At 37.2% G+C, this 17,556-nt stretch overlaps 1 protein-coding gene across 2 annotated transcripts in view; it reads right to left on the reverse strand.

Moving 5' to 3' along the window:
* The window catches only part of LMNTD1 (lamin tail domain containing 1), a 169,563-nt gene that overhangs the window by 27,280 nt on the left and 124,727 nt on the right, over positions 1-17,556 (reverse strand). For both annotated transcript variants that reach the window (XM_043440407.1, XM_043440406.1), the window contains one exon: positions 952-1,138. In XM_043440407.1, the coding sequence (XP_043296342.1) occupies positions 952-1,138 (187 nt within the window). The remainder of the gene's footprint in view (positions 1-951; positions 1,139-17,556) is intronic.

Here is a 17,556-nt window from a genome sequence, read left to right on the forward strand (position 1 = left end):
AGAGTTATTGCAACACATCTTTTAAACAGGTGAGCCTTTTTGTTTAAGATTTAAAAAAATCTTTATTGAATTTGGCATAATGTTGCTTCTGTTTCATGTTTTGGTTTTTTGGCTTCAAGGTACGTGGGATCTTAGCTTCCCGATGAGGGATTGAACCCACACCCCCTGCATCAGAAGGTGAAGTCTTAACTACTAGACCTCCAGGGAAGTCCCAGGGGTCTTTAAAATATACTGACATCCAAATCAGTCAATCCTAAGGGAAATCAGCCCTGAATATTTGTTGGAAAGACTGATGCTGAAGCTGAATTTCCAATACTTTGGCCACCTGATGTGAAGAGCTGACTCATTGAAAAAGACCCTGATGCTGGGAAAGACTGAAGGCAAAAGGAAAAGGGGCTGGCAGAGAATGAGATGGTTGGATGGCATCACTGATTCAATGGACACAAACTTGGGCGAACTCCAGGAAACAGTGAGGGGCAGGGAGGCCTGGTGTGCTGCAGTCCATGGGGTCACAAAGAGTCAGACATGACTTAAGACTGAACAACAACAATAATCTGTAATGTCAAGTTGTATAACTGCAAAGCTAGTGTATGTAGTTTAGAGGGATGCCTGAGAAAGAAGGAGGAGCTCTTTAGCATCACCTAAGCAAACCTTCTCTTTCCTTTCTTTTAAAGACTATGCTGCTTAGTTTTAAGAACTTAGATATTTCATTTTGATAGTTACAGCATAAAAACACAAAGTATTGTATGCCAAATTGAAGAAAGCTACATAAATTTAATTATGAGAATTTATTTTCAGAGATGGACAAAGTGACACAATTAACTAACAACAACCCAAAAGTCACAGTTAACAGAGAGATCAAAGAAACCACCAGTGCTAAGCCACAGTCTGACGGGAAATGAAGTTTTTCCTGCACAATTCTAGTTCATAGTATTTATATATTATACTCACTGTTACTGTGGAATTGGCCTGCATTATGATACCAGGAAGGAATCGGTAGAGAGAGACTGCTCGTCCATCCACATTTTGTCGGAGCGTATGATTTCCAATTTCCAGCTCTTTGTCGGGGGAAGAGTTAACGAGCTTCACGAATAAACCCTTGACATTCACCTCAGCTATTTTAATGTCTCCAAGAGCACTAGCAAATAAAATGCAAAGATTAAAAATTGCATTCAGAGGAGCAGGTCTTTAGCTCACTTTAAGAACAGAAAAATAAATACGCTTTGGAAGTTGTTGCTGAGCAGTGTATTCTGTTGGACAAATTCCATGTAGAAATAGTGTATTCAGTGCCCTAAGCAAATGGTGTGATTTCTTAGTTCTCCATGTTTATCTGTGGAAAAGAATTATTTTTACATAAAATATTTAAAGAAAAGTTTAAAAACTACTTCAGGTATCAAGGTAAAGATGGCATTGTTGGTGTTTAGTTGCTAAGTTATGTCCAACTCTTTCTGAACATGGATGGATGTAGCCCATGGGATTCTTCTGTCCCACCATCTTTGTCCATGGGATTTTTCAGGCAAGAATACTAGAGTGGGTTGCTATTTCCTTCTCCAAAGGATCTTCCTGACCCAGGGTCGAACCTGTGTCTCCTGCATTGCAAGGCAGATTCTTAGCCACTGGACCACCAGGGAAGCCCTAAAGATGCCATGCTGTGCCATATACTAAGTTGCGTCAGTCATGCCTGACTATGTGATGCTCTGGACTGTAGCCCGCCAGGCTTCTCTGTCCATGGGACTCTCCAGGCAAGAATACTGAAGTGGGTTGCCATGTCCTCCTCCAGGAGATCTTCCTGACCCAGGGATCGAACCTGCATCTCATTAAGTCTCCTTCATTGGCAGATAGGTTCTTGACCACTAGCGCTACCTACGAAGTCCAAAGATGCCATAGGGAGGTGTAATTATTATTATTTAAATTTCTTACTGTTCTTCACAAAACCACTGAGACATAAAACTCTCAGGTAGGACAAGAGGAAAGTTAAACTATTTTATTTCTGATAAAGTTACTGTGAACATGAATAGCAACTATGTGCTTAAAAGAATTCTGCAAACTTAAAACAATATATAAATATAAGATGGTATTTTTTCTAATACATGTTGAGATCTTAGCATGTACCAGGGACCAGGCTAACCATTTTTATATAAGCATTTTTCAAAGTGTGGGTCACAGCCTATTAGTACATCATGAATTTCCTTTGGTGGGTTAGGGTCATCATTTTTAAAATGAAACCAATAATATGAACCATACTTATGACATTCCAGGGACTTTAAAAATATTATATTTCTATATAGCTATAATTTCATTCCCATAATTCCAAAATCCAAAGCTATCTGAAAAACCAAAAGCTTTCTTCAAAAAAAAAAGCCAAAAAAATATTTAAAGCAAAATTTGACTGAATTCCTTTAATGGCAGAATCTGATCTGAAACTGAGGCAAGGTTAGTTATAGTCTTCATTCATGGTTTGTGTGACTACTCATCAGTTTGACTGTGGAAAGATTACTGCTTGATTTTGGATACTTCTCTCAGCCCTCTTGGGGGGTTATGTCATATGTGTTCTAGTCACTATATTACTTTCTTAAAGTCCTCCAAATTCTGACTTTGGAAACATGTAAGTCTCCAAGTATTTTGGTGAAGGTATTGTGGACTGGTACTTACTCATTTAATTGTCACAATAAGGCTACATATTTCTTATTGAAGATGACTGTCAAAAATTTGAGAAATACTGCAATCTCATTTAATTCTCACAACAACCCAGTGAGACAGGTGCTATTTTTAATGCCACTTTATGGATAAGGAAGGGACTTCTCAGGCAGCACTAGTGGTAAAGAACCTGCCTGCCAATGCAGGAGACATATAAGAGACGTGGGTTCAATCCCTTGGTTGGGAAGATTCTCTGGAGGAGGAAATGGCAACCCACTCCAGTATTCTTGCCTGGAGAATCCCATGGACAGGGGAGCCTGGTGGGCTATATAGTCCACAGGGTTGAAAAAAGTCAGACATGACTTGAAGTGACTTAGCATGCACGCACATAGATAAGCAAACAGATTTAGAGACATCAATTACCATGTCTAAGGTCATTCAATAAATGTTAGTGCTCGTTCTTCTTTTTCAGCTAGTACATTCTCAGAGAGGTTTGGTCAAATCATTCAAAATTTTCAAATCTTGCATACAACGTGGTGGTTGAGCACTGTTGGAACACACACACTCACACAGACACACACAGAGCACAGACGCTGACACCAGATGAATCAGTGGTCTCCAACCACACCTGGCTCCTTAGTCATTGGCAGCAAATTGTGATCGTGAACTGAGCCACCACATTCTGTCATTCCTTCAACAATGTTCAAATCCCGGCCTCATGTCTCCAGCTTTACTGCCAGAAAATGATCTAAGAAGATAGGGCCATCAGAGAGAAGTGTGTTTTCCCGCTTTTGCCTTAGAAACAGGTTCACTCCTGCCCACAGTGACCTCTTCCTCCCAGCCACCTCTTCGGTGCAGGAGGAACCCTTCTCCATCGGAAGTGAAACTTGACTTGCTGCTGCCTCCAGCTGCTTTGGTGTTTCCGTCTCATTCCTTCTCTTCCTTTGATACTAACCTCTCCCTCAAACTGGCTCTCTCCCCCCAAATATGTACATATCTGCCAAGTGCTACACCATTCGACGCAGAAAAACACAATTCTCACCATCCTCTTCCACTTCACACTGCCATCACAACCCAGCTTTAGGAAAGACGACGTCACGAATTCATCTCTTATTCACTTCCTCAACCCACAACAGTGTATTTCTGCCTTAGAACAAGATGATCAATGCCTTCTCAGTTGGTGAACTAAGTGGTAACTTTTCAGTCTGTCTTTTTTAAAATTGAGGTATAATTGACATATAACATTATATTAGTTTTGGGTATACAATATGATTCAATATTTGTACATAAAGGCAAAATGATCATGATAAGTCTAGTTAATGTTGATCACCATATATAGCTACAATTCTTTTTCTTGTGATGAAAATTTTTAAGATCTACTCTCTTAAAAACTTTTGATACAATACAGTGTTACTGAATATTGACTATTGTCACCATGCTGTACATTATATTCCCATGACTTATTTGTTTTATGAATGGAAATTTGTGGCCCTCCTTTCCCCACTTTGTCACCCCCTACCCCTGCTTTTGGCAACCCATCTATTCTCTGTATCTATCAGTTCTTTTTTTTTTTTTAGGTTTCATTGGTAAGTGAGATCATATGGTATTTGTCTTTGTCTGGCTTATTCTACTTAGCATAATGCCCACAAGACCCATCCATGTTGTTGCAAATAGCAAAATTTAATTTTTTAATAGCTGAATAATATTGCATTTTATATTTATACCACATTTTATTTACTCATTCATTTTATTTATTTTATTTACTACTACTACTACTACTGATTCATTTTATTTACTCATTTATTTACTCATCCATTGACGGAGACTTAAGTTGTTTCTAGTATCCTGGCTATTGTAAACAATGCTGCAATGAACATGGTGGTGCATATACCTTCTTGAATTAGAGGTTTTGCTTTCTTTGGATAAATATACAAAAGGGGAACCGCTGGATTATATGATAGTTCTGTTTTTAATTTTTTGAGGGACTTCCACACTGTTTCCTATGGTGGTTAAATTTACATTCCCACCAACTCAATCTCTGTCTTAGTGTCTCTGTGCTATTTGCCTCTGCCAGATTGTCTCTATTCACCATGTTTCCCCAAGGTCACTATTTTCCTTCTACCTGCCTGGTTGTTCCTTTTTAGTCTCTTTTTCAGATTTCTCTTCCTTTACCCATCTCTCAGATGTTAATCCCTGGGGTTCTGATCCTCTTATTCCATCACACTCTATACAAGAGATATCACCCATGAACAGGGCTTTCAGTAACGGTAACACACTGATGACTGCTAAATCTAAATCTTCTGCTGAGCTTCAGATCCACAGAAACAATTGACCCCAAAGAAGAGAAGACACCAAAGGAACCTCTGAACCAACATGCCCCAGACTGAACTCATCATTTTAGAAAAGTAGGAACCCTACTCCAGTGAGTTTCATCATTATTCATCCCATTGGCCATGCCTGAGACTTCTATTACTCTCCTGGTCTCTTATCCTCCTTGCCTTATCTGTGACAACATTCTGTTAGTATTATTCTTTAGTATCTTCTCTATATATTTCCTTTTTTCCACCCTCACTGCTGCTGTCCTCATTATGTTCTCATCACTTGCTGTGTCATATTGTAATGATGTCCTAACCGGTTTCTCCAGTCTTGCTCCCATCCCTCCTACCACCATTCAACATTTTGTTTCCAGAGCAATCTTTGTACAAGAATAAATCCTTCAAAGTCTGACCATTTCTTTCTAGGGAAAACACCAGTGTTACAGCATGGAAATAAGGTCCTAAGTAATCTATCAGCCTCTTTAATTTCTTTTTTCCCTATTTCCTATTTTGCTTAAACTGTAACCCCAAGAATTTCTCACAAGACTTGTAATAGTTTATGTCATTGCATGCTTACTCATTGCCTATGCGTGTTCTATTCCCTCTTCTTGTTCCCCAACACTTGAAATTTTCAGACTTCTTAATGCTTTCAGTATCATGGGCACAAAATATCTCTTTGTTATTTTAAATTGATTTCCCCTGATGGAAATCAATTGAATTCAGTTGAATAAGCTACTTATTGGCTACTCAGTTTTCTTTTGAAAATTGTCTTTTCATAAGATTTTTTCCATTTCAATAGAGATGTTTTCTATTTTTATGATTGATTTATAGCACAGTGTTTAAGTATACACACATTTTCAGAAGAAGAACTGTGTGGTAATAATTGGGTATTATCCACGTTAAGTTGCTATGTTGGTAATAATTTGTTATGACAGCAAAAAAAAACTAACATACACTTACGAATTTTAAAATCATTGTGCTAAGGCTTGCACGTTTTGGTCCCAAAACCCTCACTAGAGATTTATTTTAGAGTCTTCTGTTTTGTATTTTTCTGTTGATAAACCAATAATCAACTTTTTTTGTTATTCCTTTGAAGATAAGTGTCCTTTTCCTCTGACTCTCTAAGATTTTCCTTACTTCTTCTGTTTGAGTTTTTCTACAATATACCTAGGGTTAATCTACCCCCAACTGCCGCCCTCCCCCACATCTTTTCTCTTGCTAGGAGTAGGTAGTGCTGCTTATATCTGTGGCTTGATGTTTTTCATTTTAGGGCAAATTCTCTGCTGCACTTCCACCAGTACTATTCTACCTCAACCTCTCCTTAATGACTTCAATTGCAAGAATTTAGATTTTTTAAAGTGTTGGCCTAATTTGTTATGCTTGGTTTTATTTTTTCTGTTTTTTTCCCCTAATCTCTTTGTTCTCTATAAATCAGTCTGGATGTTTTTTTTCTGAGAATGTTCCAGTGCAATATTTCTCTCTTCTGTTGCATCAAATATATTGTTAAACTCATATACTTTTAAAATAGTAATTTCTGTTATTGGATTTATTTTATTTCTAGAATTTCCTATTGATTCTTTAATTTTAGTTTCCAATTCTATGCTACAAATGTCTATCTTGCCACTTAATTTCTTGACTATTTTAGTCAATGCTATTTAAAAATCCGTATCAGATAACCATAGTATCTGGATCACCTAGGCCTGTTTTTTCTGTTCATTTTTAATCTTAGCTTTGGGCCAAGTTTTACTGCTTGTATATCTTGTTATGTTTGACTTAGTGCCTAGTATCAATATAATATATTGAACTTTGCAGAGGTAATATAAAACTATGTATAATGTTTTCTCAGTCCACAGAGGATTTACTTTAGCTTCTGGCAGCCATCGACATTGGGGGGAAATCGCTTTAACCCAATCAGGGTGTAAAATAATTTGACACTAAGCGTTGGCCCAAATTAGCAGTAATGTTAGTCGCTCAGTCCAATTCTTTGTGACCCCGTGGATTGGAGCCTGCCAGGTTCCTCTGTCCATGGAATTCTCCAGGCAAGAATTCTGGAGTGGATCGCTATTTTCTTCTCCAGGGGATCTTCCTCACCCAGAGATCAAACCTGCATCTCTTGCATTGCAGGCAGATTCTTTACTGTCTAAGCCACCAGAGAAGTCCAAATATAATGTAAGTGCTATATAAGTAGTTGAAGATGAGTGGCAATTTCAAGTTTTGATTTTTGGAATTTCATGGAATTTTTTTCAAATATTTTCCATATGAAGGGTCAGCTATACTTTCTTCTCTCCAAATATCAAATTCCTAGCAAATATATAATACTATACACAGTTTCAAATTAAACTAAATTAACAGGGTGGGCTTTTTTTGGTTTGATTTTGCTTTAATCTGTGATGTAACATACTGCCATGAGTCTTTGGATGTGGCATTTAACCAAAAAGGCTGAATATGGTCACTCTCTGTATGAAAGGTGTAAATACATAAGGTGGCAACATTTTTGTGTACTATTTTTAAAACATGATAAATGGCATTATCAACATTACTCATAATTTAAATATTATGTATACATTAGAGATCATCTACATATCAGCAATTATGTAAGAGGAACATTAGAAAATAAAAACTTTATAGTGTTCTTATGCAGTGCTTCAGCAATTGAATGTTTTATCTGAAGAGTCTATGATATAAAAATTAGAATCAAAGTTTAACTTTTTGAATGCATGGGTTGTAACCCACGGAAATGAGGAGTATATTGTTTGGTCAGGGTCTTATTAGTTTAAGCAGCAAAAAATTTAAGAACCAAAATATGCCACCATTAAAAAATACTAAATCTGAAAATAATGTAGCTAAAAGTTAAATCAGTCTGTCCAGTAAGTTCCAAAAAATTCACACATTTCAAACATTAAGGTAACTTTTCCCCAACCAAATAGTACTTTATAAAAATATATGTCACTTCAAAACATTATATACATAGTGACAATAAATTTAGCTAGTTGTAATCTTTAATGCATTAATAAAATGTCACATATTACAAAGAATTTACACTAGGTGCTTGCATGTACGTGCAGGTGGAATTAGAGTTTTAAGGACAGGCTTCACTGAGTGAAGTGAACGTCCTTCTTTAGTGAGTTCTCATGTCACACACATAACGTGGCAGTGGGATCGCTTCTTCCCGCTTCTTTACAACATTGGAACTGCACTTCTTCAGGTGGTCAGTCATGTATTTTGAATATAGCCTTACTATTGGACGTACTTTTGAAGTTATAACTGAAAATCTGGGATGACGCTGCTTCTTGACAGGCCCTGAAATTCAGTTTTTATTCATCCAGTCTTGTGAGACTGCCAAAGTCTCTGATTAAATTCTCAGCCTCTTGGTGGTGGTAAGTTAGTCACTAAGTTGTGTCCAACTCTTGCGACCCCATGGACTGTAGCCTGCCAGATTCCTCTGTCTCTGGGCTTTCCCAGGCAAGAATACTGGAGTGGGTAGACATTTCCTTCTCCAGGGGATCTTCCCAACCCAGGGATTGAACCTGCGTCTCCTTCATTGCAGGTGAACTCTTTACTGCTGAACCACCAGGAAAGCCAGTGAGACTGCCAAAATCTGATTAAATTCTCAGCCTCTTAGCTGCTGCTTTCAAATCGACAATTGTTTTGAGGAGAAAAGTGGCTCCAAATGTCAGGCTATCACTCTGAGTTCCCTCTCCTAGAACAGGGCTTGTGAGAATAAAGGATGATTTATGTAAGAATAAATGAGAATAAATTAAGATCTATGAAATCTTAATCTACACTAACCAACTGCTTTCAGCAGTCTCATTGTATATGCATACTACAGTGTACAAGGATGCCTGTTTTGTAGAGGTTCATTTGTGAGCAATTTATATACCAGTTCTTTTCTTTTACATTAGCATTATGGTTCTTACTAAGTTGTATATATAACATTTTTATGGTGCTTTGATAGCCCTTGAATTTCTCAATGTCATCCTCATTCTACTGCTATTGAATTCTCTGTGGGATATTTTCATTTCTTGACAGAATTCCTTTTTGTTTCTCATACTTGCCTTTTCTGCCTGGGACAATGAGCAGTAGGCTGAGTTTTTCTTTTAAACAGATGAGACCCTAGGATATCTCAGTTATCCCTTTGGTATCTGTATGTATTTGGATATGTATAGTTGCTTTTCAAAAATGTTCTATTATCCAAGTGAAATGTTTATTCAGTGATGCTAAATTTTTATTTTATGTATATAAGTAGAATAGATTAGCTTGTCTGAAAGAAAAAATACTATTGTCCATATCAGGGCTAGTAATTTCATTTGCCTTCCTTTTGATATAATGCCAAAAGTTACAGAAAAATACTTTACACAATACAAGGAAATTCACAGAGCCAGGGCTGTTAATCTGCTATCACACAGCCTTTTATAGTTATCTTTTTTCTTCCCTGGAAGCCCTCCCATTATTTCTTTAGTAGGAAAATTACTTGAAACCTCTGCTTATAAGTTGAGTGAGACGGGCTGAGTGTAGAGTGATATACTAAACATTTTGTCCATAGCCTTTGCATGGTCTTGATTTATAGATATGGAAAGACAAATGGCCATTTTATGTTTTAAATGATATTTTAAATGTTAAATGTTTTTTTTTGTTTTATGTTTTAAATGATAATTTTTCATTATTTAAGCTCTAATTTCTCTACTTGTAGGAGGAATTTCTCTAATTTCTCTACTTGTTCTCCCTGCTACTTATCTGCCTTTAGGGTTTTGCTACTCTAAAGTTTACTAAACTTATTTTTGGCATTTCGGTTCCTCCAATATGCATGTATCTAACATTATCTAAGAAGATTGACACCTGTGTTTATAGCTGCCATTAACAAAAGGAAAGACGAAGACCGCATGATCACACTTTTTACGTCAGATGCAGAAAAAAATTTTTTTACAAAATTCAACATCTTTTCACTATAAAAACTCAAAATATAGGTAAAGAAGAAACATACCTCAGCATAATAAAGGCCATATTTGAAAACACCTCAGCTAACACAATCAATGAGATAAAACTTACTTTAAGATCCAGAACAAAGCAAGGACACCCATTCTCACCACTGCTATTCAAGATAGCACTGGGAGTCTTACCCAAAGCATTCAGGCAAGAAAAAGAAATAAAAGGTGTCAAATCATAAAGGAAAAAGTAAATCATCTCTGTTTGCAGATGACATGATTTTATAAGTAAAAAACCCTAAGAACATCACAAAACAAATTCATTAAATTTGTAGGATATAAAAATCAACATACAAAAATCAGTGATGATTCTGGACACTAACTAACCAAAAGGGAAATTAAGAAAACAATCCCATTTACTTGGGCCAAAGAATTAAACAGACATTTCTCCAAAGAAGACATATAGATGGCTAACAAGTATATGAAAAGATGCTCAACATCACTCATTATCAGAGAAATGCAAATCAAAACCACAATGAGGTACCATCTCACACTGGTTAGAGTGACTGCTATCAAAAAATGTCTACAAACAATAAATGCTGGAGAGGGTGCAGAGAAAAGGGAACCCTCTTACACTGTTGGTGGGAATGCAAACTAGTACAGTCACTATGGAAAACAGTGTGGAGATTCCTTGAAAAACTGGAAATAGAACTCCCATACAACCCAGCAATCCCACTGCTGGGCATACACACCAAGGAAACCAGAATTGAAAGAGACACATGTACCCCAGTGTTCATCACAGCACTGTTTACAATAGCAAGGACATGGAAGCAACCTAGATGCCCATCAGCAGATGAATGGATAAGGAAGCTGTGGTACACATACACAATGGAATATTACTCAGCTATTAAAAAGAATGGCTTTGAATCAGTTCTAATGAGGTGGATGAAACTGGAGCCTATTATACAGAGCAAAGTAAGCCAGAAAGAAAAACACCAATACAGTATATTAACGCATATATATGGAATTTAGAAAGATGGTAATGATGACCCTATATGTGAGACAGTGAAAGAGACACAGATGTAAAGAACTCTGTGGAGAAGGTGAGGATGGGATGATTTGAGAGAATAGCATTGAAACATGTATATTACCATATGTGAAATAGATCGCAGGCCCAGGTTCGATGCATAAGACAGGGCACTCAGGGCCAGTGTCCTGGGATGACCCTGAGGGATGGGATGGGGAGGGAGGTAGGGGGGTTCCGGATGGGGGACACACATACACCCATGGCTGATTCATGTCAATGTATGGCAAAAACCACTGCAATATTGTAAAATAATTAGCCTCCAATTAAAATAATTAATTTAAAAAATCCCATTTACCTTAGCAATGAGAGAACAAAATACTTAGGTATTAAGTTAACCCAAAAATGAAAGACATATACCGAAAGCCATAAAACACTGATGAAGGAAATTTAAAGACACGAGAAAATGGAAAAAATATTCTTCCATGTTCATGGATTGGAAGAAGTAATGTCAAAGTGCTCATGCTCACCAAATCAATGCAGTCCCTATCAAAATATCAATGACATTTTAAAACAGAAGCCGTAAAAACAATCCTAAAATATATGTGAAACTACAAAAGACCCCAAATAGCCAAAGTATTCTTGAGCAAGGACAAAGCTGGAGATATCACACTTCTTGACTTCAAATTATATTGTAAAGCTTAAGTAACTAAAACAGTATGGTACTAGAAAAAGAAAGATATACAGACCAGTGGAACAGAATAGAGAACCCAGAAATGAACCCATATATTTATGGTCAACTGCTGTTCAACAAGAGGGCCAAAAGCAAGGACAGTCTCTTCAAAAAATGCTGAAAAAGTGGATATCCACATGCAAAAGAATTAACTGCCCCTCTATCCCACACTAGACACAAAAGTCAACTCAAAATGGGTTAAAGACTTAATAAGACTTTAAACCATAAAACTTCTATAAGAAAACATAGGGGAAAACCTTCTTGACATCAGTCTCGACAATAATTTCTTATTGTCAAGAACTCTGACATTCTTTGATGTCTTAGGTAAGATACCAAAGCACAGGCAACAAAAGCAATTATAGAAAAGTGGATTGCTGGGAGAAATACAAATAACCTCAGATATGCAGATGACGCCACTCTTATGGCAGAAAGTGAAGAGGAACTAAAGAGCCTCTTGATGAAAGTGAAAGAGGAGAGTGAAAAAGCTAACTAAAACTCAACATTCAGAAAACTAAGATCATGGCATCTGGTCCCATCACTTCATGGCAAATAGATGGGGAAACGATGGAAACAATGAGAGACTTTATTATTTTGGGGTCCAAACCACTGCAGATAGTGATTGCAGCCATGAAATTAAAAGACACTTGCTCCTTGGAAGAAAAGCTATGACCAACCTAGATGGCACATTAAAAAGCAGAGACATTACTTTACCAACAAAGGTCCATCTAGTCAAATCTATGGTTTTTCCAGTAATCATGTTTGGATGTGATAGTTGAACTATAAAGAAAGCTGAGTGCTGAAGAATTGATGCTTTTTAACTGTGGTGTTGGAGAAGACTCTTGAGAATCCCTTGGACTGAAAGGAGATCCAACCAGTCCATCCTAAAGGAAATCAGTCCTGAATATTCATTTGAAGGACCGTTGCTGAAGCTGAAACTCCAATACTTTGGCCACCTGATGCAAAGAACCTTCTCATTTGAAAAGACCCTAATGCTGGGAAAGACTGAAGGCAGGAGGAGAAGGGGATGACAGAGGATGAGACAGTTGGATGGCATCACCGACTCAATGGACATGAGTTTGAGTAGGCTCTGGGAGTTGGTGATGGACAGGGAGGCCTGGCATGCTGCAGTCCAATGGGTCACAAAGAGTCGGACATGACTGAGCAACTGAACTGAATCTGAGGATTATTTCAAACTAAAAGCTTCTGTATAGCAAAGGAAATGATCAACAAAATAAAAAGGCAACCTACAAAATGGGAAAAATATTTGCAAATCATATGTGTGATAAGGGGTTAATATCAAAACTACATAAGGAACTCATACAACTCAATAGCAAAAAATGAGATAATCCAATTAAAAAAATGAAAAATACCTGAATAGACATTTTTCCAAAGTAGTGGTCAACAGGTACATGAAAATGTGCTCAACATCACTAATCGCCAGGGAAACACAAATCAAAACAACAAAGAGATATCACTTCATACCTGTAAGAATGGCTGTTATCAAAGAGACAACAAATAATAAGTGTTGGCAAAGATGTAGAGAAAAGGGAACCTTGTGGTCTGTTGGTGGGAATGTAAATTGATGCAAAGCTATGAAAGCACTATAGAGGTTCTTCAAAAAATGAAAAATAGAACTACCATATGATCTAACAATCTCACCTTTAGGTATTTATTTGAAGGAAATAAAATGACCATTTGCTGAGTTATCTGCAACATCATGTTCATTACAGCATTATTCACAAATAGATAAGGCACAGTAACAAACTAATTGTCCATAGACAGATGAATGGATAAAGTGAATATGGTATATGTTTTATAAATGCAGTTGATCATGAACAGTGCAGGAGTTAGGGATGTTGACCCCCACACACAGTGGAAAGTCAGCATATAACTTTACAGTCAAGTCTCCATATCTGTGATTTCACATCCATAGATTCAACCAACCATGAATCATGTAGTAGTGGAGTATTAATTGAAAAAAAATCCACCTATAAGTGAACCCATGCAGTTCGAACCTGTGTTGTTCAAGGGTCAATTGTTTGTATGTGTATCTCTCTCTCTGTCTCTCTCTCTATATATATTTATATATATACACACACACACATCTATATTTGTGCTCAGTTGCTCAGTCATGTCTGACTCTGTGATCCCATGGACTGTAACCCACCATGCTCTTCTGTCTATAAGATTTTCCAGGCAAGAATATTGGAATGGGTTGCCATTTCCTCCTCCAGGGGATTGATCTTCACGACCCAGGGATCAAACCCACATCTCTTGCATATCATGCATTGGCAGGCAGATTCTTTACCACTTGAACCATCTGGGAAATCCATATCTATATGTATAAGGGAGCATTATTCAGCCGTAATAAAAAGGACAACCTGCCATTTGTAATAACACAGATGGATATTAAACACATTTATGCCTAGTGAAATAAATCACAGAAGGACAAACACTGTATAGTCTCACTTATATGTGTAGTTTTAAAAAAATGAACTCATAGAAACAGAAATTAGAGCAGTGTTTGCCAGGGAATAGATGGTAAGGAAAATGGGGGGCGATATTGGTAATGGGAATCCAAACTTCAGTTACAAGATGAATAATTTCTGGGAATCTTATGTACAGCATGGTGACTATAGTTAAAAATATATTGCTATATACTTGAAGACAGTGGATCTTAAAAAAAAAAAAATGTTCTCACCAGAAAAAAAAGGTAATTGTGTGAACGATGTGTTAACTAATCTTTTTATGATAATTATTTCACAATACATGTGGGTATCAAGTCATCATCGTGTAAGCTTACAAAATGCTATTTGTCAATTATATCTCAATTAAAAAAACCCAAAAGATAAAAAATATCAAGCTGTACATCTTAAATAATGCATTTTTGTGGAAAGTACCTCAATAAAACTGTTTTAAAAAACTGAAAGAAGAAATCATGATGAGCAGACCCATAATATAAAAAATATTAAAGGAAGTTCTTTTCAGGTACTAGGATAATTATAATGGATGGAAATATAATTTATAGAGCTCCTCCTGAAAAACTGACAAATAAACAAATAAAAAGAAATAAAAAGCAAAGAAAAGCAGTGAAAACATATAAGGGTAAATATATAAGATATTTTTCTTATCATTAAATTTCATTTAATAATTTAAGGATTTACAACATATGTAGAAGTAAAATATATGACAGCAAAAACACAATGACTGGGAGAAGACAAATGAAATTATAGTATTTCAAGGCTCTTAACTATTTGAGAAGTGGTAAAAGATAACATGAAAGTATTCTGCAATAGGCTCGAGATGTATCCTGTAAACTTGGAAGGAATTTCTAAATAACAGTTGTAGTAAATCAGTCAACAATGGAGACAAAATGGAATTAATAATAATAATTAATTCCGAAGAAAACAGAGAAAAAAGAAAACGAGAACACAGAACAGTTGTAACAAATAAAAAACAAATAACAAATAACAGACATTATCAACCACATTAATAATTACTTTAAATGTGAATAGTTTAAAGGCCCAAATTAAAAGACTTAGATTGTCAGAAGGTAAAAAAGCAAGCCTACCTATGCTACCTATAAAACAAAACATTAGATATAAAGAGACAAATGGGCTAAAACTAAAAGGATAAAAATAACCATGTTAATACCAGTACTGGCATGGCTATATTGATATCAGACATAGCAGATTTCTGAGCAAAGAATAATGCCAGGGATAAAGGTTATTTCATAATGATATAGACATCTGTTCATCAAGAGGAAGTAACAATCCTAAATGTTTATGCACCTAAAAACAGAGCTGCAAAATACATGAAGCTAAAATAGAGAGGACTGCAAAGAGAAATCAACAAATCCACAATTATAGTTGGAAATGTTAACACCTTTTTCTCAATAACTGATGGACATAAAATCAACAACATCAAAACAAAAAGACAAAAAGCACCATCAGCCAATTTGACCTGATCAATATTTATGAAACACTTCACTCAACATCAGAATATACATTCTTTAGAACATTTATCGGTATAGACAATATCCTGCTAAAAAGTAAATCTCAATACTTTTAAAACTGTATGACTCAAGTCATACAAATTATGTTCTTTGACCAGTATGAAACTGAAATAGAGATCAATAGCAAAAGATATCTGGGACTTCTCTGGTGATCCAGTGATTAAGGATCCGTCTCCCAATGTAGGGAATCCTTTGACCCCTGGTCTGGGAACAGTCCACACGCCATAGGGCAATGAGGCCGATGTGCCCCAACTGCTAAGCCTGCACTCCAGAGCCCGTGAGCTGCAACAAGAGTAGCCGCCACAGTGAGAAGCCTGTGCACCAGAGAGAAGAGTGTCCCCCGCTCACCACAGCTAGAGAAAGCCCGAGTGCTGCAATGAAGACTGAGCGCAGCCAATAGGCGATCTGGAAAATCATTAGAAATGGAAAATCTGTAAAATTATTGTGGAACTAAATAATGCACTTCTAAATACTCAAGGAACAGAGAAGACATAAAAATGGAAACTAGCAAGTATTTTGACGCCATCAGTAGGCACTGAATCTTGGGCAGACAGGCCCTGGAAGAGGACTCAATCTCACTATGCAGAGACAATGAGAGCCTGAAGTGTGGTCTGGGTGGAGTGGTGGGGGCCACCGTCAGCACAGTCAGGAGTGCCCTGGCTCTGCCTACCCCACACTGCAGCTTAGCACTAGATCTAGGGCAGACAGGTCCTGGAAGAAGATGCCACAGAAGCAGCCCAAATCTCAGCAGCTGAACCACCTCAACTTCAGTGGCCACAATACCTCAAGCCCCAACCCCAGGCAACTCCACATCACAGCTTTGCACTGGATCTGGGACAAACAAAACAGAAAGGTACATGACCTTGGGGCTGCTTCTGAGCAGAACAGCAGACACCTACACAGGTGGTCCAAAGGTCCTCTGTGACTGCACAGACCTTATCTGCTTCAGCAATTACCTCCTTTGGGGCAGGGCATGCACTCAAGGGCAACAGAGGCTGACACTCAGGGCTTCTGCTCCAGCAACTGAGGAGTCTCCTTGCTTCTGACAGGGTGTACCGCAACAGCCACGGAGCAGAGCAGCAAGCCCTGCTCCACAACCTGCACAGACTCTGGGCACTGTAACACCAACCACACGCCTATCACAGGGATAATGGCCAGCATACCCTTAGAAAACATACGCAGGTGTCCATGGCAAAAGCAGTCATCACACCGAGAACACTGGATGTAGTCTAAACAGGAATGTCCCCACACAAAAACACCTCTTCAAGACTACATTAGATAGCTATTTTTCCTGAATTCATAGAGACAGAGAAAGTTGAGTGAAATGAAAAGGCAGAAGAGTTAATCCCGGTTAAAAGAACAAAAAGCCTCTGCAAGAATAATGAAACAGAGTTCACCAGTCTACTAGACTCCCAAGTTCAGAAAAGGTGATAATAAAAATGGTGAGTTAAGAAAGATTATTGATAGAAATGCAGATCACAGAAACAAGAAATTAGAAATGATAAAGATGAACTAATCAAAAATAGAGAATCCAATTGCTGAGATGAAAACCAATCTAGAAGCAATGAGTAGCCAATTAAATAACACAGAAGAACAAATAAGTGATCTGAAAAGTAGAATAATGGAAATCAACCAATCAGAACAGCAGACAGGAAAAAAAAAAGAAAAGAAAAAGAAGAAGAAGAAGAAAAGAAAGCAACAGATCTGTTGGATAATATAAATAAAACATGTGAACCTATACATAAGAGGGGTTCCAGAAGCAGGAGAGAGAGACAAGGGGATCAAAAAGGTATTTGAAGAAAATTTGGCTGAAAACTTCCCAAACTTAAAGCAAGAAGATCTCCAGGCACAGGAAGCACAGAGTCCCAAACAAGGTGAAACCAAACAGACCCACATCAAGACATGTCGTA

Source organism: Cervus canadensis, chromosome 21 (genome assembly GCF_019320065.1).
Source record: "Cervus canadensis isolate Bull #8, Minnesota chromosome 21, ASM1932006v1, whole genome shotgun sequence".
Classification (NCBI taxonomy): Eukaryota; Metazoa; Chordata; class Mammalia; order Artiodactyla; family Cervidae; genus Cervus; species Cervus canadensis.